The sequence below is a fragment of the Camelus bactrianus genome, chromosome 4 (assembly GCF_048773025.1).
Source record: "Camelus bactrianus isolate YW-2024 breed Bactrian camel chromosome 4, ASM4877302v1, whole genome shotgun sequence".
NCBI classification, from domain to species: domain Eukaryota; kingdom Metazoa; phylum Chordata; class Mammalia; order Artiodactyla; family Camelidae; genus Camelus; species Camelus bactrianus.
The window spans coordinates 74095556-74122447 of NC_133542.1; the positions used below are offsets into that span (position 1 = coordinate 74095556).

A 26892-nucleotide genomic window follows, 5' to 3' on the forward strand; every position below is an offset into this window, starting at 1 on the left:
TAAAATACTTGACCTTTTGGGTTTGGCTTCTTATTTAGCATAATGTTTTCAAGGTTTGTCCACGCTGTAGCATGTAACAGAACTTCATTCCTTCCATAACTGATTATTTGATTCCTTTCATGACTGAATCTTTGATTGTAAAGGTGCACCACAATTTACCTTCATACAATTGTTGGACACATTTGGGTTGCTTCCACTTCTTGACTATCATGAATAATGTTGCTTATGAACATTCATGAACAAGGTTTTGTGTATACATTTTCTCAATTCTATCAGGTATTTACTTAGAAATGGAACTGCTGGGTCACACAGTAAATTCCATGTTTAACTTTTTGAAGAATTGCCAACCTGTTTTCTACAGTGATTTACCACTTTACATTCTCACCAGCAATGTGTAAGTGTTCCAATTTCTCCACATTCTTGCCAAAACTTGTTATTGCCTGTCTTTTTTTCATGCTAGCCATCCTGGTGGGTGTGAAGTGGCATCTCACTGTGGTTTTGATCTGGATTTCACTAAAGACAAATGATGTGGAACATCTCTCCTGTGCCTGTTCCTTATTTATCTTCTTTTGAGGAATGCTATTCACATTCTTTGCTCATTTAAAACATCAGATTATCTTTTTATTATTGAGTTGTCTGACTTCTTTATATAGTCTGAATATGACCCTTAACAGATGTATAATTTGCAAGTATTTTCTCCCATCCTCTTGGCTCTTTTTTCACTCTTTTCATAGTGTCCTCTGACACATTAACTTTCTAATTTTTATGAAGGTCAATTTATTTTTTCTCTGGTTACTTGTGCTCGGGGATCACATCTAAGAATCTGAGGTCACACAGATTTACACCTTTGTTTCCTTACAGGTTTTATCATTTTACCTCTTAGATTCAAGGCTCTAACCCATTTTGAGTTAATTATTGTATACATGGGGTCAAAATTCATTCTTTTGCAAGTGGATATCCAGTTGTTCCAGCACCATTTATTGAAAAAACTATTCTTTCCCCACTGAATGGTCTTGGTACTCTTGTTGAAAATCAATTGAACATAAATGTATGGGTTTATTTCCGGAATCTCAAATTATATTTGATTGGTCTATATGTCTATCCTTATGACAGAACTACAGTGTTGATAACTAGCCTTGTGTACATTTTGAAATAGGAAAGTGTGAGTCTCCAACACTGCTCTGTCAAGCTATTTACAGTTTCTTGCACTTTCATGTGAACTTTAGAGTACGCTTCTCCATCTCTGTAAAAAAAGAAGTTGGAATTTTGATAGAGATAACAAGGAGTCTGTAGCTCAACTTGGAGAGGACTGACTTCTTAACAATATTAAGTCTTCTAATCCATGCACATGGAATGTCTTTCCGTTTATTTAGGTGTTCTTTAACTTCTTTCAACAACGTGCTACACTTCTCAGTGTACAATCTTACACTTCTCTGGTTATATGAATTCCTAAGTATGTTGGTCTTTATGACGCTACTATAAATGGAATTGTTCTTTAATTTCCTTTTCAGAATTTCTCATAGCTAGTGTATAGAGATACAACTGATTTTTGTATATCGATCTTGGATCCTACAACTTTGCGGAACTTGTTTATAAGGACTAGTAGTTTGTGCAATTTTAAAGTTTTCTGTACATAAGATTATGCCATCTGTGAAGAGACAGTTTTACTTCTTTTCCAGTATGGATGCCTCTTCTTTCTTTTCCTTGCTTAATTGCTCTGCCTAGGATCTCTAATACAACGTGGCATAGAAGTAGTGAGATCAGGCATCCTTCCTGGTCGTAGGGGAAAGCGTTCCATCTCTCCCATCAAGCATGATGTTTTAGCCATGAGTTTTCATAGATGTTTTTTTAATTAGGCTGAGGCAGTTCTTTTCTATTCTAGTTTGTTGAGTATTTTTATCATGAAAGGTTGTTGCATTCAGTCAAATGTTTTTTCCACATTTATTCAGATGATCACATAGGGTTTCCCCCTTTACTCTATCAATATGGTGTATCTCATCGATTGGTTTTCATATGTTGAGCCCCCCTTGCATTCATGAGATAAACTCCACTGGATTGTGGTGTATAATCCTTACAGTATGCTGGTGAGTTCAGCTGCCATGATTTTGTTGAGACTTTTTGCATCTGTATTCATAAGGGATACTGGTCTGCAGTTTTCTTTTTTGGTGATGTCTTGATGGCTTTGGTATCAGGGTAATAATGGCCTCATAATATGAGTTAGAAAGTCTTCCTTTCTATTCTTTGAAGCATTTGAGAAGGACTGGTGTTAATTCTTATTTTAATGTTTGACAAAATTCACCAGTGAAGCCTGGTGGGTTTTTCTCTGTTGGAAAGTGATTACTAACTCCATCTCTTTACATTTTATAGGTCTTTTCAAAAAAATTTTCCCCTAGAGTCAATTTTGAGTTTGTGTGTTTCTAGGTGAAGAAACTTTTGAGTTAATGGATATCCAATATTTAATTTTTAATTTTACTACTGAGGTAAAAGGGAGATAAAAATATGACCTTCACCCTATACATGAAGGCACTAAAACAGTTAAATAATTTAGTGAAAATGTGACTATATAAGTCTCGGTAGAATTAGAATTCAGATTAACAAGCCATCCAACTAACAGGAAAGGCCTAGAGCTTCTCAGTCAATTCCATTATCAAGTATAACGGTGATGACATTCCAACTGGTGGGAGGTACTCCGTCTACAGGCTTACAAGTGTAACCACACTGCTTTCCCAGCACAAGTCTATGGACGCCAGTGTCCCAGTCTCCTTGTTATATACCACCATGGTCTAAGGCCACTCCCCAGAGTTAAGTTTCCTTTTCTTCTTTCCTTCTATCCCCTCTTTCTTCTTCAGAAAATCAACAGAAAAACTGGAAATATCTGTAAAAATATAGATGCCTCACCCTTTTCTATCAAACTCTTTGTCCAAATCCTTCTGAATCATCGTCTTCTGGGCCTTGTAATGGGTTATTATGCCAATGTTTCGGAAAGTAACATCCCTTCTTTTGTCTTTAATAAGTTTAATTAGTTCCATTACCAGTTTTATTTCTTGAACATTTACATATGAGCTAAATAAGATGGAAAAAAAATACAATAAATCAAAACTAATAGCAGTCCAATTGCTAACTTAAGCTCCACTTTGTTTTTCCATTACAGTAAAGGGTAGATAGGTAACTTTCATCTTTATTCAGTCAGCACTGACTCAAAGAGGCTGTTATAATGACCATTAATATTACACATATGAATAATATTAACATAACCGCCCAGTGAAACATGAAGTTATATGAGAGAAAAGAGTTTGGAGTCAAGTTGATGTTAGGCACCAATTTCTTTGTTAAAACAGGGATAGCCACAGTAAGAACAAAAGAATTTACAGTGAAGATGTGACTAGTAAATAGCTAATAGTAAGGATTTACTATCTTCCAGACACTGAGGGAAGTGCTTCAGTTATGTTATCTTCCTTCATTCCCCACCACCGGCTGTGCAGATTATGTTCCACATGACAGAGAGGATGTAATCCACAGACTCAATGTGACACAGCACCCTCCTCCGACACCCCCGACCCCTGAGATGAACAACACAGGGCCCTACAGCAGCCTCACGTCCTCTCTGCCCCTGCTGGCCTCATCCTACACTCCCAACTCATCTCTCAAACTGCGTGTCCCCTCGTTACCACGCGTGCAGCCTAGGGGATGCCCTGCACCTGGACCTTTATTCCTGAGGCCACCTTGTCTGTCTCACTTTAAGAGCCTTAAATACTCACTCTCCTAATGTCAAGACTTACTGTACTGACAACCCGGTCAGCTCGCTCCCTTTTCCACACCTGAAATCTTTCCTTGGTCCCCTCTCAGGGCAACATTTCTTTTGTGACTGTCCATCCCCATAATACTCATGAGGCTGATCTCTCAGCCCTCTGATCCATTCTAACAGACCCCACCAAACCCTTAACCAACTGCTTCTCTGCACTTCTCACTTCCTCACTGAATGCTCCCTCCCTCCGTCCTACGAACTAATGTGATTCTCACCGAGGACACCACCTGCTCTGTAGCTCTCTCATGACACAGAGGTGGAATTTTATTTCTTCACACTTCATGATAGAGGTGGCATTCGTATCTGTACTAACAAATTCGGCCTCGAGACTATTAGTCCTTTGTTCTCTCACAGAAGCCCAGGCTCCTCAGAAGCAGTGTTTCCTAAGTAGCAACCACCACTCCCCTTGGCTGTCATCCACCTTATTCGCAACCCCATATGCTTAAAGTACTGCCCACCCCGTCTCACACCTTAATTCACCTGTACCTGTACTCGTCCTTCACAATACTTCACCTCACTGGAAAACTTAGTTACCACGGGGATGACCTGGTTAACATCTGTCCCCCATCAGACCACAGTTGCCTTGCACTGGGGCACGTCTGTTTTACTCACAGCTGTGATCATAGCATTTATCTACTCAAGTGCTTACAACATGTTAGGTAATAACGATCCCCATTATACAGTTGAGAAAATCAAAACGCTGAAATATAGAAAGATATCAGCAATTTGCTATTAAAAAGGTAAGGCTATATATCAACCCCACTAAAAGAAAAATGATTGTGCTCCAGCACTAGGCAGAGAGATTTGTATGGAACATTTTTGAATGTAAGTATGAATAAAAATAATATAAAAATTCTGGGGCCATCGGTGGGAACTGAAGAAAAAAAAGAACATACTCATTATCTCGTCTTTCTGAACCATCCCCAACATCAAACACGAGGTAGGGCTGAAATGGCCAGTCTGACGAACACCGATTGGTCTCTGTCAGTCTACAAAAAAGTAACCACCATTTAGAATACAAGTTACAGGAAGAAAATTTTTTTAATTATCATTTTTTTGTTGTTGTTGAGAGAGTTAGGGAAAGTAAGAGGACAAGAAGGACTTTATTTATAAATAAAATTTAAATACATTTAAATAATGTATTTTAGTGAAAAGAATATAATGAATTTTATTTCTATTCTAGCCCTAGGGGGAATGATCTATGTAATTAAAATATAACAATTATTCAGAAAAACAGAAAATTACTCATACTACAATAAATGGACAATGCAAGCTATAAAACACTACGTGGAGAATGATGAAATTTTTTTTCCCAAAAAGAGAAAAAGTGAGAAAAGACACGCATCATACAAGGACTAGAAGGAGAGGTACTAAAATGTCAACAGTTCTCTGCTGGTCTAGGGATCAGGATTCGGCACTTTCAAAACGTTACCAGTGATTATTTCTGGGTAATATAAATAAATAGGGGTTGGTTTTTCTCCCCTTCTTTTTTGTTTATCTGCATTTGCTGCAGTCAACATACTATTATAATTAAAATTATTAAACCTTTATGTTTTTCATAACAAGACTTAAGAATATAGTATAAGAGCTGTTCTTCCTAAAGCAGCTAAACTTACAAATAGAACAAGCTAGAATGCAAGGACTAGAACCCACCTGTTTGTCTTCAAGTTTCTGTTATAAACATAATTAGACGGGAAGAGACATATGTCTGGATGCATCCTGTACTGAACGGTCAGCTGCAGCACGGGCAGCCTGCCCACCATGTTGTGCTCCACGCTCTCCTCCAGCAGCTTGTAGAAGCGGGCCATCATCGACTGGTCATAGCCATACTCCTGTGCCTTCTGAGAGAGGAAAGAAAGCATACTCTCCAAGAGCTCATTTGTACTTTTCCCACTTATTATGAAGATGATTACTGAGCTCTAAAACTAGCACAGGGGAAAGGTACATCTAAAATGTACAAGGTGTCACTACCAACAACCAAAGGTTCAGAGAAAGATGGTGATTCTGACTCCAGCCCTGAAAAGCCATGAAGATGTCAATAGAAAAGTTGAGGCATTTTCTCTTTATTTAGAAAACCCACAAACTGCTTATGAAGGAGATGTGATCTTGTGAGTCACCACAACTGTAGCTATTTTGGTGCTAACAGAGGTCACCTGAAAGAACCAATGATAAAAGAAGCAAAGAATTGTAATGCAGATTTCAACAATTACTTCTGGGACACGTTCTCACAACCAGTAATGAATCTTATGGTAAATGAGCCTTTTAGAGACCAATTTCTTCATCCATCCTTCCAATATAAATCGATCATCTAAAATTTGCAGTGCTGAGACTGCTAAAGTGAACAAGATAAAGTGTCACAGAACTTACATTCTAGTGGAGGAGATAGACAACTTACTAAGCTGATTTTATAAATCCAATAAAGGGTCACAATCTACAATCTGAAAAAGTGACTTAACTGACGAAGGAAATCGTCTTAATGTTATCAGTTGTGCCTTGGGATATGCTTTTCAATGTCAACATCACATCAAGATTCAGAAAGTACTGTATCTTGTATAATCTAGAAGCAAAAATATGCTCAAGAAAACCCACTAAGATGATGGAATCTTCATGAGTGATAATGAAGACATGAGCATTTAAGATTTATGTGCAAAAAAAAAAAAGATTTATGTGCAAAGTTTTAATAAACTTGTTTCATAAATTATCAGAGTGGGGAAAACAAGGCATTACTTCTTATGGTATTTATATACGTGATTTTAAATAGGTTTGTGTAACGAAACAGAATAAATATTATTAGTAGACATTTGGCAATTTCATCTATACTCCTGAAAGTTTATCTATTCAAGTTAGCCAAAACCTCATTTTCTCCACACTTGGAGAAAAATAAAACGGCTTATATGAGGTAAGGCATCTTCCAGAAAAAAACTGGGTCCATCTTACAAAACGATGGAGATTTTTATGTTCTGACATGGAAGAATATTCCTGATCTATTCATTGATCGGACAAAAGGCAATCTGGCACAGACTGATTCTGCCACCTTTAAACAAGGTCACACCCTATCTATACACAAATGTATACATACCTGATATGCATACTGTCTTTAATTGTATTTTGGGGGGGTAATTTGTCTGTTTCATGGAGGCATTATTTATTTACTTATTTAATGGAGGTACCGGGGATTGAACCCAGGATACCTAGTGCATGCTAAGCATGTGCCCTATGATGGAGCTACACCGATCCCCCTGACAAACTATCTTTTAATAACTTATTTACTGTCTGTTACCCAACAGAACGTCAACTTTGTGAAGGCAGGGATTTTTGTCTGTTTTCATCACTGTCATACCCCAGATCTTAAAACAGTGCCTGAATTATGCTGACATTCAATAAACACAGACTGAAAAAAAGTGAGCACACACATGTCCACAAACTGTTCAAATACTCACTAAACTGTTCACTGTAATTATCCCTGGAAATAGGTGGTTTGAAAGGCATGAAATTTAACTTCGGAATTCTCTTCTGAAATTTCCCCAATAAAACTGTACCATTTTTTGCAATTAAAAAAAAAAAACCCAAATGGATTTTTCTCATTTCTGCTGTTCTTAATCAATCACCAAGTAGGCAGTAAAGTTAAGGCCCGTCAACAAATCATTTTCACTACATGCTGGGCCCTTCAAGAAGTCAAATCAGGAAACTTTTTAAACACTGTGTTATTCAAGGAAGGCAGTACAGAGCTGGCCCCTCCTGATTCTCTGTGAGCAGAGTCACCTGCAGCAGCCCTTCCCTCTGGACAAGTTTTCACCCAGAGATGGAGGGGCCCCCAGGCTACGCCCTCATGGCCACGAATGCGTGCTTAGACGGCAAAGAGCTGCACTGTCATTTTCCAGTGATTCCAAAGTCAAAAACAGTAACAAAAACAACATGCGTTCATTCCATCACTGAACAGAAATGCTGTGAAAATGATCTGTCCTCTGGGATCGTTCATGCAGCCACTACTCTATATATTTGTACAAACAACCTGTATTAGTAAAATGTTCAAGTTTTATTAAATTTTAAAACCATGGTCTAGACCTATGGAGATTACCCAAAATATCTGAATCCTCATTCTGCCGTGTGTTTCTAGAGGCCATCTTTAGTGAGATTAAAAAAGTGCAGTGGAGTGGACCACAGTCTCCGTGCTCACCACCCCAGCAGCAGAGCTCACAGTCTCTCTTCCTTTCCCATCCCTTTCAGAGGAGTGAGGGACACACTTTCTTGCACTCTAGGATACAGAATTCTAAAATTGGAAATCTTATTCTAAAAATCATTTCTCTTTACAATGTTTTCCTCAAATTTGCACATATTTAAATATAAATCAGAAAGTTGAGATTCTTCTCCCTGCTTTTAAAGTTTTTCTTTTATTAATGTTTTGGAGTTTATGTTATTAAAATAATTCAGGTACAGCCCTTAGAAGAGCTGCACGCCGCCTCTGTCAAAGGAACAGCCCACTGTGTGTGGAACGCCGTCTTCCTAGACTTCTGCTCTCTAACATGTACTCTGCTCCTGTCACACACACACAAAAGCACAATTATCAACAAAGGAACATTTCCAGAGACTTTCACTATTAAGGCTCCAAACAGTGGCTCTCTATTCTCAGCCATTCCCTGTCTTCCCCTGCAAGTGAGAGATGATGATCCAAGAAAGACGCCTATCCTCTCAAAATCCAAAAAAAGCCCCTTCCACAGTAAAGCAATCTGAATATGAAAAAACTTACCATAGAGATGACTGTGGGAGGGAGCTGCTTAGGATCTCCTACAAGGATAAGCTTGTTGCAACGATGGATGAGTGGAGTAAGCGTTTCAACTTCACAAGACTGCCCAGCCTGGGTAACAAAGTATAGGATGGAGGCATATTCTTAATTATCTGCTATTTATTTATCCATGTAGAGTCTAATACATAAGAATTCTAATCATTCAGGAAAAGTGCCACACATTCTCCTTCTGCACCAAATATCAAAAATAAGGATTTTCTTTAGTTAGAAAGTAAAACAAACAACAAAAATATTCTAAACACTGAAAAAAATTCACACCTACGTTCTGGAGTCAGCCACCACTCGGGTGCCACTACCACTTGGGAACCAGCCCTAAGCCAGCAGGCCTCGCAGCGTCCCAGGTCTGCACTCCTTCCTCCTGCTGGGCGGGCACGTGCCTGAGGGGAGTGCGTGTCTGTGTGTGTCCCAGCCCCCACCCCCTGCCTTCTTCCTTGCTCCTCTCTAGGCCTCTTCAACTGTAAGACTCAAGCTTCTTCTCAGTTCAATGACATCTCCTTCAATTATTTCATCACTTCCACCTTTGCTGTTCCTTCATTTTGGTGAATCCTGGAGCTTAGATCTCCTGGGTGGGTTGGTTCTCTGTACCTCATTTTCCGTCTCTTTTGTCTTCTGGGCCCTATGTTCTGGCAAACAGTAAATAACCAGTACATGTTTGCTCAGTGAATAAACTAGGAATAAAGGATGAAAATATGGTGGCTCAGAGCTGTCCAAAGTTATATTAAAAATGCTTCAAGCCTTTTTCGCTCCCTCCTCTTCAGAGATGGCCCACACTCTGTCTCAGGACTGTGCACCCACTTTTACTTTAATCTGAGCACCCAACTTCCACGCCTCTTTCCTTGCCTTCTTCTTGCCCTTTGAAAAGCCTACACTTTATGCAGTATGTATCTCCCTAAATTAATCTGTCTTTAATCAAAAGAAAAAAAATGCCTAAAAAGGTAACCAGAGATATTTCAAGCAGGAGCACGATAATCCTTGGGAGGGACACCTTGAGTCCATAATCCTAATGCTGGAAAAGCAGTTTTTACCGTGGCGGGTCAGCAGAAGCGTATTTCAACGTAAGAGGATACGCATGCAACGGCAGGGAAAACCAGATGCAGAAAGACCACGCTGTCAACACCCCGGCCGCCACTCTTCGCCTAAGACTTACTCTTTACAGCACCAGGCCGACTGCTCACTGACCTCATCGACAATGACACAACTGAAGGGGACACCCCCTTGGCCACGAAAAGCAGACTCGAGCAGTAAACCACCGCTCGTACTCAGCGTGCAGCAGATGATGTGGGACTCCAAAATGATGATGCTCTGTGTTTTCTGTGGGCGTCCTTGAACCTAACAAAATAGAAGTTAATCAACATTCAGTTGTATATACACTCTTGACTACAACAGGCCTATTTTTCATTATAAAACACCCACTATTTATTATGTGACAGAATTGTATCTAATAAATGCTGGGGGGAACCTCAAATCTAGAAAACAGCAGAAGCATTCAAGATAATCAGAAGTCACCAGAAAGAACACTGTGCTTTGCAGTGGAGTCTAATCTTAGAACATGATTTAAGCACATTTAGAAAAATTCATTCAAGATTTAATTTGGTCAAAGTAGATTACAATTCTTATGTGGGAAGGTATCAGAATGAGATTAAATAATTCTACTGAGTTATGAAGCACTCACCTGCATGAAACCAGGATCAGAACTAAGCTTCAACACACCTTTTCCTGAGTTTTTAAGTACGTAACAATGTTCTTTTTTTTTAAATAAGGCTAGTACTAACAAAAATGCCTGTGAAACTGATGAGCATTCTACTCCCACAGTAAGAAAAACCACCCTGGTCTACACATGTAGTAGCATAAACTGTGATGGAGACTGACAGCGTGAATGACACCTCACAATGTATACTGTTTAGTGTTCAAATTAATAAACTAGTTTTCTCATCAGAGATCTGGTTTGCCTATTCCTGCTCCTGAAAAGTAGCAGTGAAATATCCCTGAACACATGAGATATTCAACCACGGACTCCGAGGCTGTACGTGAGCTTTAGGAAGAGGGTGGTGCCTGCAGTCTTCCAGTGCTGACACGCTGAAGCACTGTCACGTACTCCCCGTCAGCCATCTAATGAGTGAAACTGCCAAGGACAACTAACTGAATGGCCCACAGAACAATGTGGTGAGCAGCAAAACTCACAATACCTGTAGACACGGACACTGTGCTTGAATTTAGGAAAATTAATTTTGGGCTCAGTTTAAAATTTCAATAAAAAGCTTCCCATGTAATTTTTAATTTAAATAAACAAACTGCTAATGAAAATATGCATTAAATTTAACTATGTTTATTCAGCCACACAGAGAAGGCTAATAATGTGCTCAAGAGAAAAAATCTCAGGGCAAAAATACAAATACCATTACCAGTGGATATCAACCCCTCTCCCTGACTCTGGATTCATTTTATTAGGGCTGCATTCTGGTGGTGAGGGTATACACCTGGCTCATCCTAGCATCACCACTCTAAATCTCAGTTGACATTTTTATATCCAAAGAATACTGGGGAAAAAGTTATACATATTATAGAAGGATTCTTATGATAAAAAACAAGAAAAAAAGAGTTCATGATTTCACCCAAAAATTGAGAGCAAGGTACTTGTATTTTCTTGTGCCAAATCCTACTTGAATTCAGACAAGTGTTTTCTTTTTCTTTTTAACAGAGAAAACCTACAAACCTAGTTTCATTAATTATTAATCTGAAGATAAATAACACAATTGTGCGGGGAGGGGAGAAGCAGAGCAGTTCAGTAGACAGGAGTTTTAGAAACATTCAGCCAGACCTAGAAAAGGAAAATTTTATAATCACCTCTTTCTTAGAAATCTCAGGCAGTAATAAGAATTCACTATCAGGCTTAAAAAAAAACCTGTTTAAACATATCTGTAATTACACCATTTTCTCCACTTTTGTATATGTTTGAAATTTTTCATAATAAAAAATTTTAAAATGTAATTGAGAAAAGACCATAGGTTGTCTGAACCAGTTCATAATTAAAAAAAAAAAAAGGAAAGAAAGAAAAAGAAGAACAGGGAAAATGTTACAGGTTAACTACTTACCTCTTTAATTTTAGAAGCAAGTTCCTGCCTTTCTTTTGAAACTTCGACAATTTTTTCATCTAATTCTTGCCTCTGGAAAAAATCAGAATGCCATCATTAGAATCAAACTAAGCATTTTAAAATGCTTTCCAACAGACTGCCTCGCATTTCTAAAGGGTGTGCCTATACTTTATTAACGAAAAGCTTACTCAGCCGGTGCCTCTCTCTGTACCAGTGAAGTCCTGATGTGACGCTCCTGTGCTGCCGCACGTCAGCGCTCAGCCAAGCCGCTCCATGCTGTCGCTGCCCTGGCAGCCACTCTGGACGAGCGGCCTGCGGAGACCTTAAAATGACGCCAGCCTCTTCAAGCTCAGTTAGGCCCCAGACAGCAGCACGCAGAGTCACAAGCAAATGCATGCTCTTGTGATCTAGTCTCCCCTGCCTTTCACGCCTTCCCCTTACATGCCCCTTAGAAAAGACCTTCCTTAGATAAGGCCCTCCAAGCAGCTCACCAAACTCCTGCTCTTTTGGTTAAAGCTGACCAATCCAGCCTCAGCCCGGGAACCCTAAAGCACTCCACCCATGGGCTCTAACAAAGGCGTGCGCCCAGGTCCTGCCTCTCTCTGTCCGCACTCTGTCTGGCCTCCCTGTCATAAGGCATGCCTTGTACTTCCTTCAAGACCTGTGAATACAACTCAGTAACAACAACAACAAAAAACCCCCACAAACAACCCAATCAAAAACTAGGCAGAAGACCTAAACAGACATTTCTCCAATGAAGACATACAGAAGGCCAATAGGCACATAAGATGCTCAGTATCGCTAATTAAGAGAAATGCAAATCAAAACTACAATGAGGTATCACCTCACACAAACATATTGATTTTCATATTCTTTTTCACCATAAGGTACTACAAGATATTGAATACAGTTCCCTGCACTGTACAGCATGAACCTTTTGTTGACACATTCTTAACACTCTGTAAAGATTCAGTTCTGTCCCATGTACTGCAGGTATGCTCTGTCTGTCTGCTTAGCATCCAACCCTCCACTCATCTAGGAGGTCAAATGAGGTTATCAATTGCTCCCCAGTCATTCCTCTGGTCACAGGAATAGGCATTTAATACAGGCCTGGTAAATCACAGCACTCATTCCCTTAAAAATAGGGATTAGACCTGCTTGCATCCTCCAGGGACTAATCAGAGTCCTTTGTTAAAACTGATGCATGGATACTGGGAGAGAGACCTCTTCAGACAGTTTTTCTAAGCTGGGATGGTGGACGCAGGAGAAAAAATGGATGACTCACGGGAAAAATCAAGGGGTGGAGAAATGACATCATTTGAGCCTCTGGATCCAGCCATGCTGAAAAATTAATCCACTTCCAGATTCCCCAGGTACATGAACCAGTTAATTTCCTTTTGGTACAACTTAAGTTGAATTGGGTTTTTAACTTGCAACTGAAAGATACCTAACAAAATTAGTATGGCTTTCAGATAAGGCAAGCAACAGCCAACTGAGCCTGCGGGCTAAACTCAACTCATCTGTTTTCATAAAGTTTTATCGGAACACAGCCACACCCCTGTTTACAGATTATGAATCACTGTTTTCACGCTTCAAGAGGAGAGCTGAGTGGTTGAAACAGACTCCACATAGCCTGCAAAGTCTAAGATACTTACCATCTTGTCCTTTTCAAGAAAAGTTTGTAACTCCTGATGTAAGACACAATTTTTGCATACATTTTTATACACAAATTATGCTATTCCACAATGAAAGAATGGTATCAAATACTCATCAACTACTTTATCTATGAGTTATTTAAAAACACTGACCAAGAAGCATTTAGATACCTGTACTTCCCGCCCCCCTCGGCACAACGCACGCCGGCGGGAAAGCTCATCCAGCTGACGGTCTAGATATTCCTTCCTTCTGTGCATCTCCTGAACATGGGAAGGTAACTCTTTTTCTAAAACAAAAGGGGGGGGGGAGATGAATGATATGCTAATTTCAACACACACACACGTGCACACACAGTGAGAAGAAACACTAGTTTCCAAAGCTAGTTTCGAGGGTCTCCTAGATTGTTTCTAGGGTCTCCAAATTACCTTTAATGCCCAGGCCATTTTCGACCACACGTAAGAAAACAGAGGTAACATTAGCAGGTACCTGACTCAGTACTTACTCATTCGGTGGTTAACTTGGCTGTCCAAACTGAATTTTAGGACCTCATTATTAATAGACTTCTCTGGACCCAGACGTACTAAATTTATATCTCCACAGTTTCCTGTTGATAAAAGTCACACTTAGACATTAATAAGAACACTGCCAATCTCTGCACATAATATCTATTTCTAAGCAAGTATATTAAGTATCAGAGAAGGCTGCTAACATGAACTATTAATCAACCAGACACCTGAAACTATACTAGAGGCTTCCTACACATTATTTTAGATATTATTCAGAACAACGTTATAAAGCAAGGACTTATTTCTACCTAATAAAAGCTAGTGAGGTTGCATAAACAGTACGTTGCAGAGTTGAGATTCTATTGTTTCTCAAACTATGTTCTATACAACACTCCATAGTAAAATTTATCTGGGAAATGGAGGGTTAAAATAAAACAGATTTCTTAACCATAGGTTATTTCAAAAATAAAGACTTTTATTTATTAATATACGTGTGGATTTCTAAAACTGAATCTTGACCATCACATCCTTTTCTGCAGAATACTCAGAACCAAGTTTCTGAATCTCTGCTCTACATCATAATGCCACTCCAGGATCTAAGGGACATTAGATGCTGGAAATTCTGGAGTATGGCAATTCCAAAACTGTCAACATCATCCCCTTTTAACTGGTTTACTAAACACATTTTAATTTTAGATTAGCAAATTTCAGCTAATATTACTTAATCTAAAAACCTCTCACTGCATCGCTGAATTAGACTACAGTCATCACGCAGACGTACCCCAGCCTGACACATCACATGCTTGCTACTGTCTACCTCCTCCCCTGAATCCAAGTCCCTTACGAACAGGGTTTTGTTTTGGTCACTGCCTAGTCCAGCAGCTGGCAGGTAAGAAGTACAATAAATATGTGTTGAACAAATGAATGAATAAATGACTTACTATACAGTTGTCTACACATGTTTTTGTTCCTAGTTCAGCTCATTTTTCTAAATCTGAAGCCATCTTCTCTGGCCAACATTTACTTGAAAGTTTCAAAACTGCTAACTTGTGTTTCTACCAGGAGGTACATGAGATTATTTGGAAACTCACTCACTATAAACACCTAAAACTGCTCCAGAAATTAAAACAGACATCCTTTAAATTGCAGGGTGAGCTCCTAAGAATGTACGAGAAATTCCTAGGGGCCAAAAACAAAGAGAAAGCTGAAAACCAGTGCTGAAAGCCCCTGAAATGCTGTGGCCTCCCCTGAGGGAAGGGGGTGATGGCTGCTCACTGTCTAGGTGCTTAGCTGTTCTTCAATTTATACATAATAAAATGCACAGATTAAAAAATTTTTAGTTCCATAGTTTGACAAATGTCTATAGTGGCAAAGCTACCATCCAAGAAAGATACAGAAATTTTATAATGGGGACCTGGATTAGACCTGGATTAGAAAGCAAAGGGGCCTGGAAGGAGTGGAGGGGTGGAAAAGACGGGGCTCGACCTTGGCCTGGGCTTAGCTGGGAAAGAAGTAATTTTCTTCTAGACTCCCTCACCGTGGGCCCATGCCACATGTGGATTTAGAGACTAAACATGTAATACAGAGAATGACAAAGGTGACTCAACCAAAATAGCTGAGATTTTTAAAATGGGAATAATGAACTTTATACCAGTGTTTTTGAAAACCTAAGATAAAGTGAAAATTCTTCTTGAAAAATACGAATTAGCAAAACTCACTCAAGTCTAGAAACCTTGAACAGACCAAGAATAACTACATTTAGACAGCAGATAGAAACTTAGCCATCTGTCAAAAAAACAGACAAAAAAAGAAAAAAACCCCACCAAAACAAAAACTCCCCAAACAAAACAACACTAAAAACAAATTACCCTTCCAAGAACAGGTATTCTGTCTCATACAAAATATTCCAAATAAATATCTGAATAACTTCATTTTTAAAGTCTGCATAACTTCAATACTAAAACCAAACAAAGATATGACAAAGAAAAATTACAGGCTGGCCTCATTTATGAATATTCATTTTAAAAATCCTGCATAAAACATCAGCAATCCAGCAATGTGTTAAAAAAAAAATTATACACAACCAAGGTGACCTTATTCTAGGAATCAAAGATATCGTAACATTAGAAAAGCACTGTAATTTATCACCTTTAACAGGTTAAAAACAAGCTTCATTACTATTTCAACGGATAAAAAAATGCATGCAATAAAATTCAATACCAATTCATTAAAAAACTCTTAATGAGAAGGGAACTTCTTTAACCCGATAAAGGGGACACACCAAACTCCAAAAACAAACATCAAACTTAACGGTTAGATGTCTGAGGCATTTCCTTTTAAAGGACACCCAGGACCACTGGAAGTAGTGAAAAGAGGTGGAAATAAAAGTACTGAAGGGGGAGGGTATAGCTCAAGTGGTAGAGCGCATGCTCGGCATGCACAGGGTCCTGGGTTCAATCCCCAGTGCCTCCTCTAAAAATAGATAAACAAACAAACAAACATAATTACCCCCCTCCGGAAAAAAAAAACAACTAAAAGTACTGAAAAAGAAGAAAAAAGCTTTCTTTACTGTCAGACACTGTTTTCTAACCAAAAAACTAAAATAAAACTCCAACCTGGACGCTTGCTGGCCCAGTCCAAGTCCCGGCCTTGTCGTGTGGTCAACACACACCTGCAGAAGCACTTATCCCCCTCCTTCAGTCAGAGGTGGGGAGTGAATACTGCACCCCCCCCCCACAAAGACTGTTCTTGGGCGTGCAATTTGATACAACCACTTTCAAGAAGAATTTGGCACTATCTAGAAAACTGAGGATGCACAAATCCTTCAACCCAACATTTTCACTTCCAGGTATACAGACCAGTGTCTTTATAAACTCTTCTGACCTTGAACTATAGTTGAAGTACACTTCACATTGAAAGCCAGTACACTCACACACCTCCCCAGTAAAACAGGTTTCACAAAACAGTACTAACCCCTCACACTACCCAGACTCTGATCTTTTCTGTTCTCTTCTGTTCTACTTTACCTTGTTTAACTGTGCTGGTTCTGGTGTCCCTAAACTGATCTGACAATCCACTAACAGGTCACAAGCCATAGTTTGAAAAGCACTGCCCTAGAAGGCTGCACGAACACACAATAGACACGAGTGAGAACCCTGACTTCAGTGCGCTCCCTTTAACTGTCTGCAACACACAATTCATTTATTCAGCGTAGTGAATGTTTTCACACCCGCAGTGGAGAAACATGCACAAGTGTAGGAACGCTCACTGCAATACAGTTTGAAATAACAAAAAACAGGAAAAAAAATTCTATCAATAGATAAGGAGCAAACTGTGCACTCATACAATGAAATACCTTATAGCAGTTAATATGAAAGACTATATCAATATATAGCGATACATAAAATCATAAATCTCACAAACACGGTGAGTAAAAAAGTTGCAGGTTGATAATGTAAGTTTCAACAGCAAATGAATTTTATATGCAGGTAAAGCACATGTAGTAAAAGGACAAACGTGTGTGATCCCTCAGAAGAAAGGTGACATGTCCCAGCCTCTCACACCAGTGGGTGTGGCCATGGGAGTAAGTTCTGGCCAAAAGGAAATAAGCAGAGGTGTTTCTGGCAGGGTCTAGAAACTTTTCTTAAAGTATGGCTAGTCCCTTTGCCCCTTTCTTCGTCTTTTACTTATACTCAATGCATGTGATTACTGGAGCTGGAGCAGCCATTTCTGACCATGAGGTGCACTAAGGAACAGAGGTCACACGTGGTGGAGAAACAAGATGAAAGGACCCCAGTCTCTGAAGACTCTCTGAAGCAGAGTCATCATACCAGTCCCATGCCTCAGCTGCCCATCTCTGGGTTCTGAGTAAGAAAGAAAGAAGCGTCTACCATATTTAAGCCACTATTTGGAATCTCTATTATTTGCAGCCCAATCCAATCCTAACTAAAGTATGCTCAAGGAAAACAGAACATGGTTACGGAAGACAAGACATACGTGCTTGGAAGAATCGTCTAATACAGAGCTGCAACCACACCACTCAGAACGGGAGGCGTGAGAGTGAGTGCTAACGTTAAGTACACAGAAATTCTCTCACATCTTCACTCGAGCACCCGAAATCACCCGTGGTAATGCGTTTCACCGTCTGTCAACTGTACTGAAAAAAGTTATCCCTATGTATGTTTTCCACCTCAACTCTTCAGTTTGTCCTCCTATAAAACGCAGACAGTGAGGGCAGTTGTTACCGGGCTCACAGGATCACTCTGAGATGACTGACACACAAGGAGCGCTCAGCAACCATAAGCCATGACTGCTCCCGCTTTTGAGTCACTAAGTATCTACTCAGCCCAGCCGAGTGCCAGGCACTGTTTTAAGCACTGGGGTTACTGCAGTGGACAAATTTAAAAAAACTCTGCCTTCATGGAGCTTGTTCTAATTCTAGTTACACTGAACTGAGGTTCTCTTGCTTCTGCTCCTTTTTGTTTATAGTAACGTCTACTAGAGCTCCCCCGCCCCCACCCCACGTGCAATGGCTGACTCCTAACTCGTTCCTCAAGCTTCATCGCAGACATCATTTCCTCTGTAAAGCCTCACCTGGCCACCACACGACGGAATCAAGGGCTGCTCTAGGTGTTGCAGAGAGCCCACACTTCACCCCTGTTATGCAGCTCGCACCCTTGCACTTAACTGCCCACCCACTTCCTCATCAGGCTGACGCTTTGAAGGTTTCACTGTCGAAACCTCAGTACTTATGCAGTGCCTGGCACAGAATAAATGCTCAGTAATGTTCGCTGAGCGAATCAGTGAGTACACGTGGTCCATAGCCTTAAGTGGAAATGGCCACCAGAATTGGCCTGCACTTTGTCATTCAAAGCTGCCCACGCTAAACACTGCAAACAAAAGCAAAAACAAATTAAAAGCCCATGTTAGTATCATACCCAAAGGATTCTTCTTGTCTTTACATTTTTCTTTGAATTCGAGGATGATTTTTTTCATGAGTTCATCAACAGCTGCATTGGAAGGCGCGCACACAAGGACACGGTTTTGTTTGATCTTGGCATTGGAGTTTTCATCTGAGTGTCCCCTCCTCTGGTCCCACAATTTGCCACCAAACAAACAAACAAACAAACAAACACTGGTGAGCACTATTCTGCAGTGCTATACCCGCTACTTCCATGTATATTCAAAGTTCCCCTTACAAATAGTTAAAAGTAAATAAAAGCGCCCGTATCTTCAACTGATACTAGAAAATTACTCTAGCACAGAACGTTACCGTAACTTCCCTCAGTCTTATCTTACTACCCACTTATTTTACTCAACACTCAATCCAACCAAAATGTAGATGAAGATGGTTTCCTGGTGTTAGACGTGACCTCCAATAAAGCCAGGAGACCACCATCCTAGCCCTTAGGATTAGTTTCACACAAGACAACGTTTTCTGCTCTTTTTATTTGATAACCTTCTCCACCTGTGCCGCCCTTTTATCTGATACAATTCCACACAACATCAGAAAGATACACAAAATTGAAGGAGAAAAGGCACTTTCGTACTCATGTAAATGTTAGTTAATTCAAGTGAAGCAAAAGGAAGTACTCAGTGACAGCACTGATGCCCTCACACGGACTCTACCTCTGTCAGCAAGCGGTACAGGAGACCGACAATGGTTTTTGATTTTCCTGTGCCAGGCGGTCCATGAATCAGACAGATCTTGGCAACCGATGGGGAGTGTCTCACCATGGCATACGCAGTTTCTATTGCTTTCTTTTGGTCTTCGTTGAAATCTCTTAAGTAGGCGATCTATACAAAAGACATTAGTGAGAATGAGTTGTTCCTCCTGCAGCGGCGCAGGAGAGGGAGATAATGGAAAACATCTGTTTGAATTTCACCTTATCTTTATCAGACAGAAGCTCTGGTTATGATCAGTCCAGACCCCAAAATGACCTTTAATCTAAGAACCACTTTCACTACTGGAAATAAAGTTACTTATTATGAGTGTCTGTAGGCTCCGGTTCACCTACAAATACAACTGTATTTTTATTTGACATTCTTATAGAGATGATCACAAACTGTTACGTAGTTTTCTTCTATTTATTCCTGTTTCTTCCCATTTTAGTCAATTCTCTTCTTGCGCAGTAAAAGAAAAAACATTCCAAGACTTTCTTTCTTACTAACACAGCTGATATAGTAGAAGGAAGATAGATTTTGGGTCAGATTTGAGTCTATACCTCAGTTTCATTCACAAGCTAGATCTCTAAATTCCTAACTCTGAGCTTCAGTGTTTGTCATATATTAAGTCTAGGATTCCTAAAAAGGGTGAGAATTGGGTGAAATAACTCACATGAAAACCCTAACACACAGCAGATGTCCAAAAAGCACTACTTTCCTTGTGCCTGTCTCTGTGTTAACTCTGTGTTAACTTCCTGGATCTTACACACAACTCTTACAATGAGAAATATGAGTTCACACAAAATGACAACTTCATCTTCATACCTGCGACAATACCAGTCAATTTTCCATTGATCATTCAAAATCAAAATTAATTCCGCTAAATCAACTCCTACTCCTGAACTGTAATTACCTAAACAAAAACTTAAGTAGCATGCTCAAACATTTTAATGTTGTTCTTCAATCATATTTTCAATTCCTTATCGTACTCTACCTTTTTCCTAAAGCTGACTAACCCAACACAAAGACATACTTTGAAATATCAAAAACCTAAGCACTAAACAATGTCACTGGGCACACAAGGTGACTATGTCTTTGTTGCAGACATGAGGGAACATGTAATAGATAAAGACAACATGATGCTTCAACATTCTGACATGAAATGTTCCAACTTTTCCTGTTATTAGATGATCATTACTCACAATTCTCTCAGATGTTGTAGTTAGTAAATCTTTTGTACAGAAGTCCATGGGGTTTGGATTCAGAACGGCTCTGGCCAGTTGGTTCCGACCACTCAGCAAAGACATGGCTTTCAACTTCCTTTGTGTCGTTACTAGAGAGCTAATTACAATACATTTCACGAATTCACTTAAACTGACTGGTAAGTTATCTTGAGTCTGGATGGAAACGGAACACTCAGACTTCCCATTACGCACTATTACCAAGAAGGAGAAAAAGCCATTTCAGTCACCAGTGAGTAACAGTGTCCAGTTAAACAGGTTATTCAGAATTGGTATTTTGTAACATGTTACTTTATATACTAAATCAATAATTTACTCAACAAGTATCTACTGAATGCCTCCTAAGAGCCAGGCAATGTTTCTGTCATTTTTTCGCAGAGGGAGACAGATACATGAATGACTGTGTCAGGGGATGTAAGTGCTATGAAGACAGCAGAGAGGGGGCAAGAAAGGGATGCAGGATGTGAGGGAGGACTACCGCGGGCAGGACAGTCAGGGAAGGCCTTCCTGATCAAGATAATACCAGAGCCGATGCTTGACACAGGGGAGTGAGCCACGCCGTGACCTGGGGAAAGTGTGTTACAGGCGGAGAATCAGCAACTGCAAAGACCACGAGGCAGAGATGTGACTAGAGTATTTTAGGAACAGGGAGAAGGCTAGAATGGCTGGAAGGAAAAGTAGGGAGAAACGAGCTAGAAGACAGAGTAGAGTAGGGCCACACTTTATGGGACTATGTAGACCAGTAGGGACTCTGAACACTACCTGAGACAATTCTGTGGAGGGAAGAGACATGCTCTAAGTTACACACTAAGAGAATCACATACTGCAGACTACAGAATAAACCGCAATGGGAAAAGCAAAGACAGACCACTTAAGAGGCCACTGTAGGATCCAGGCAAAAGTTAGTGGAAGTGTGCGCCAGGACATAATAGTAGAAGTGGGGCCTGGATCTTGGATATACTGCAAAGGAAGAGTCAAGACGATTTCCTGGTGAATTAGGTGGATGATGCTGAAGTTTTTTGGCTGAGCAACTGGAAGATTGGAAGCCCTGCTAACTGAGATGGGAAAATTGAAGGAACTGCAGATGTCAGGCAGAAAATCAAGCATTCCTTTTGGTGTAGGTTTGAAATGGTTAATCTATCTCCAAATGGAGACGTCAGAGAGTGGGATGCAAGAAGGGTTCAGGGAAGGATGCTACCTTAGAAACAGAAATTTGGCAAATTAACCACTTGAAAGAGTCTAAAGCACAGATTAAGGCACATATCCTCGTTTGCTACTCCTCTAAACGCATTCTACACAAAGCCCTGCGCCCTGATCACACCTATGTTAGTAAATATGGCACATCAGTTATGAGGCAGCACAATGCTGAGCTCTAAGGGGCTTTGTTGTAATTTTTAAGATAAAACACAAAAAGGTAAAGGAATAATGAAATCATATTGTCTTCATATAATAGAGACTAAGAAAGCAGCAATGTCAAAAAGGCAGCTTGGAATATAACAAAGAACGTGGACTTTGCAGCCAAACAAAATCAGGTTTCAATTATGTACCTATCTTTTAATACTGAGGATGACCCTGGATAAGTTACTTAACATCCCTGAGCTCTGACTTCCCAATGAGCAGGGAATGAGTAATTTTTACTATTTTGCAGGGCTTTGGGAAAAGATGACAAATGTGCCCAGGTAGGGCACAGGTGGTGCTCCTTAAGTTCAAGCTAAAACTTCTGTTATGTTACCTTAGGGAGAGAAGCCCCCACAACGCAATGGATGGGAGTGATGGAGACAGCGAACCCCTCCAGCTGCCTTACAGTGAGTTGTAAGTTTGGCCTTCTCAGAAACAATTAGCCACAAAACCAAGGTTGGAATGTGATTTAACAAACAGGTTGCACATTGTCTGTTTTGTAACAAACACACTGACAGATGAAGGAATTTACTAGAAGGAGAAGACATAACAAAAGAAAGCTTTTAAATTGTAAGTCTAATGCAATAAATACTGGGCCTTTTCCAGCTGAGTCCAGAAAAACTAAAAAAGGACCCTGAATGGCAAGTAATCAACTGAGCAAATACAGGTCTGGTAAATAAATGTACAGCAAATACAGGTCTGTTAAACCCAGAGTAAATATACAACTGGTAAATGTCCAGCAAACACGTGGCCAGTAAAGCCTAACTTAGAGGGAAATTACAAGATGAGCTTCTGACAGATGTCCCTTCGCCCGCTCATTATTTACTTACTGACTGAAGTGCGGCGAAATTTATGAACATAACCACAGTGATATTCATGGGGATCCAGCACAAAGTTTCTCTGTAGATCCTTCTTCTCTTCATTTAGTCTTTCGGGAACCAAGAACACCAAATCATTTTCCTTTGGATGAAGCTGTTTAGCTAGTTCACATTCCTCAAGATAAACTATAAAACAATAAGAAACCAGCATTAATTCTAACAGAACTGTTTTACTTAAGATTACCTACTGAAAGGATATGAAACTCGTATGAAGTCAAGCAAGTGTACAGCACTAGTGGACTTTGTATTACTTCAAAATGGCAGTCCAAGCCAGTCAACACCTTCAAATACTGATTATATGGTATTACAAAATTATTCTTAAAAACAGATGAAACCATAATATTCAAAAGTAGCTAATAAATTTCCTGTCCTTGAAGTTTATCTTAGGTTTTAATCAAGAAACATTCATTTTTGTTCCCTACTTTCAAAATCCCAAGAGAAATTCCAGAAACGGATACAAGTATATATAAGAATTCTTAGCCTATTGGTGATATTTCAAACAAGGGGAAAAGGACAGTAGTAAAACAAATGGGGCTGGGAAAACAGGCCAATCACTAAAATTAAAAAGTTTAGTACAAGCAGCTAAATCCGGCAACAGCGTGTTGAACTAAATTTAAAGCATGAAGTATGGGGACTAGGTAGACTGAACCACAGAGTCAAAAAAAATTTTTTTTAAATGCATCGTGTAAGAAATACTTATTTGAAGGCATCAGAGAACAAATACAACAATGAAAAATCACTATATTGAGAACCAGAACAGTGAGGAAATCCACAGGGGTCAGCCCAGTGTTTTCCCTAGAAACATCTGAACTATTCAGGGAGTAGCAGTCAGGAGTCTGAGCCGTACCTGGGATGGCCTTGCACACAGAAAAAAAACACAAATGTTGGCATCCAGGGCCTGCAGAGAGTGGGCACCTGGTAGCCCCCCTGCTTCAGGCTGGGACCGGAAGGACGACACCCGAGGAAGAAGCAGGAGTAAACTGGCCTTTGCATGGGCTGCAGACCAGCTTCACTTCACCTGAGTACTTCAGGAAAGCTCAGTCCTTTAAACAGGATTAAGATGATCCCACATTGCTACTGCTCCCAGAATCCTGGCAGAGCAAAGGAAAAGCCTCTCTGGAAGAAGACAGCATCATGCTAGGCCTCAAGATTATTTTTACATAACCTTCCAGAGACAATGACCAACACATTATGCAAAGCACAAGGAGAGAACAAATACATGAACTGGTAGAATCAACAAACAAACAAACAAAGGGCTGCACAGGGCACGACTGAGTATAGCCGTCCCTTGGTATCTGTGGGGAACTGGGTCCCCTGTCGGACACCAAAATCCTGAGATGCTCAAGTGTCTTACATAAAATGGCACAGTATGTCCTATGGCTCAGGCACACCCTCCTGCATACTTTAACGTCTCTAGATCACCTATAATACCTAACACAACGCAATGCTATGTGCAGACTTGTAAGTCCAACAGAAGTGGTATGTAAACAGATGCTGATGCACAGCAAATTCAAGTTTTTCTGGAATTTTTTTCCCAAATATCTTTAATCCACGGTTGAATCCAAGGATGCAGAACCTATACATACAGAGGACCAATCGTATGTTTTACACAGGTTAAAATATAGAATTAAAATACATAACAACAATAATATACTATTGGGATGGGGATTAACAGAGTTAAAGTCTTTTTTTTTTTAAAGATTTTTTTCCTTATCTACAGAGACAATTAAAATATCTATTAAAACTATGCACTTCTGATAAATCAAGCATGAACATTATAAGTTTTAACTAAATACTTAATAGCAAAAGAGCTATAAATTGGGGTATAATTTCCAAACTGAAAGAGAAGAAAAACTGAAAACTTTAAAAATGGAAAGAAAATTTTAGAGTATTCAGCCAAATCAAAAGAAAGTTAATAGTTAGTATATAATTAGGCTCATTTGTTGTTACTGCATTTCTTGTTTTTTTTTTTTTTGGTGGGGGGAGGTAATTAAGTTTATTTATTTATTTATAACGGAGGTACTGTGGATGTATTTCATTTTATGGTTTGCTTTTTATAGTCACCTCTGTTGATTTAACGGTTCAAAAATCTCACGTATATGTAAAAAGCATACTGCAGTTCTATTAGTTTTTTCTTTATATATTTTATTAGGTGCACATACATGCACTCAAATTCGTCATATCTTCTGTTAATTGAACTTAACATTGTGAAATACTCCCTTTTTATCTCAAATAATACTTTTCTGCCTTAAAGTCTATTTAGTCTAATATTAACAGAGCAAAACAAGTTTTCTTTTAGTTGGGTTTGAATGAGTATCTTTCTCCAAGCTTTTTTTTTCAACCTTTCTGTATCCTTACATTTACATGTATTACTTGTTAATAGCATATAACATGCCCATATTGATCCTAAAATAACACTTTCTACCAAAAGATACTAAGGCTACTTAGAAAATTTCAAGTTCAGATATGGGATAAAAAATATGAATGATACCGGTTACATGAGATGGCAAGAAAGTTCTCAAAGACTAGAAGGGTCCTGTCTAAAGGGTTCAGGAGCCAACCTGAAGAAGCCAATTACAAAGGACTGAAATGGAAGCATATTTAAGTCCATGTGTTTATAACGAAAAATTTTTTAAAAGGGTCACTGGTCAACACCAGTGCTTGCAGTAAATTAACTCATTATTTTGAAAACTGGTCAAGAGTCAAGACCTTATTCTACCTTTCTTTATAAAAGTATACCACTAAGTAATCAAATAAAATAGAGAACTTTCTCTTTATAGAGAATAGCTAGTAAGTGAAAAAATGATCAAATAAAAATACCATTTTGTATCCTTTAATAAATTAACTTATCTAGGCATTAAGCATCAGTAGCTATAAATATTACAAAAAAGAGAAATCAGAGATCAAGTACCTCCTGATAAAGGAACATCCCACCCCACCTATGAAATAGTTCTGCCAAAAATATTAAATCAAATGAATCTGATTAAGCCTCTAGATCCAACTAACAATTTACAAGAAATAGAGGACAGAAAAACATACTAAACACCATCAGGGGGACGCAATCGGCAAGACATAGACCGTAACTCCACAGGATCAACAACTCAATTTCTTCAAATACAATAAATTCATTACAAAGGGGGAAAAACATGAATGAAATAATTACACTTGAAAAAGACATTATCAACCAATGTCAATGAGTGTACCTAATTTGGATCTTAACTGAATAAGAAATAAACACTTTATTTATGAGGAAACTGAAAATCTGAACACTGACTAGCTATCTAATATTAAGGAATCATGGTTAATACTTTAGCAATATTTTATTATGAATTTTTACATCCATATCTTTTAGAGATAGTCACATAATTACAAACGACATTTTAAAAAATCTAACCAATGATGATCTGTAAAACCTCTCCATAAACTATAAAACACCACTGAAAGTAAACCTAAATAACTGAAGAAATACATCTTATTCATGAATTAGAAACTCAGTATTAGAGAGACGTCAATTCTTAACAAAGTTCCACATTTTTTTTCTTTAAAATTTACACGGGAATGCAAAGGAACAAGAACAGCTAAGCTGCTCTTTAAGGCAAAACAAAGTTAAGATGACCCGTTAATTAAAATTCATTATAAAGCCAGACTAAGTAAGTAAACCATGTGATATGGGCATAAAGGTAGGCAAAAAATCCAGTGAAGGAAAAAGGAGCCCGGAAAAAGACCACTGTATTCAATGGCCACTAGATTTACAATAAACATGCCAGTGCAGAGCATGGAAAAAGGATAATCTTTTCAGTACGCAGCACTGGGATAACTACATCTCCATCAGGAAAAAAACGAAACAT

General features: G+C 39.1%; 1 protein-coding gene across 5 annotated transcripts in view; it reads right to left on the reverse strand.

Annotated features, from left to right (window-relative positions):
* Nucleotides 1-26892, reverse strand: part of SETX (senataxin) — a 65654-nt gene that overhangs the window by 7495 nt on the left and 31267 nt on the right. For 4 of the 5 annotated variants that reach the window (XM_074362454.1, XM_074362452.1, XM_074362453.1 and 1 more), the window contains exons 12-23: nucleotides 22997-23170; nucleotides 20730-20962; nucleotides 19492-19659; nucleotides 18801-18951; nucleotides 13860-13961; nucleotides 13528-13643; nucleotides 11702-11773; nucleotides 9789-9938; nucleotides 8553-8660; nucleotides 5459-5646; nucleotides 4702-4794; nucleotides 2899-3063 (exon numbers count right to left, since the gene is read on the reverse strand). In XM_074362454.1, coding sequence (XP_074218555.1) covers nucleotides 2899-3063; nucleotides 4702-4794; nucleotides 5459-5646; nucleotides 8553-8660; nucleotides 9789-9938; nucleotides 11702-11773; nucleotides 13528-13643; nucleotides 13860-13961; nucleotides 18801-18951; nucleotides 19492-19659; nucleotides 20730-20962; nucleotides 22997-23170 — 1720 coding nt within the window. Of the gene's footprint in view, nucleotides 1-2898; nucleotides 3064-4701; nucleotides 4795-5458; nucleotides 5647-8552; nucleotides 8661-9756; nucleotides 9939-11701; nucleotides 11774-13527; nucleotides 13644-13859; nucleotides 13962-18800; nucleotides 18952-19491; nucleotides 19660-20729; nucleotides 20963-22996; nucleotides 23171-26892 lie in introns of those variants that run through there. The other variant, XM_074362456.1, reaches the window with a different exon arrangement.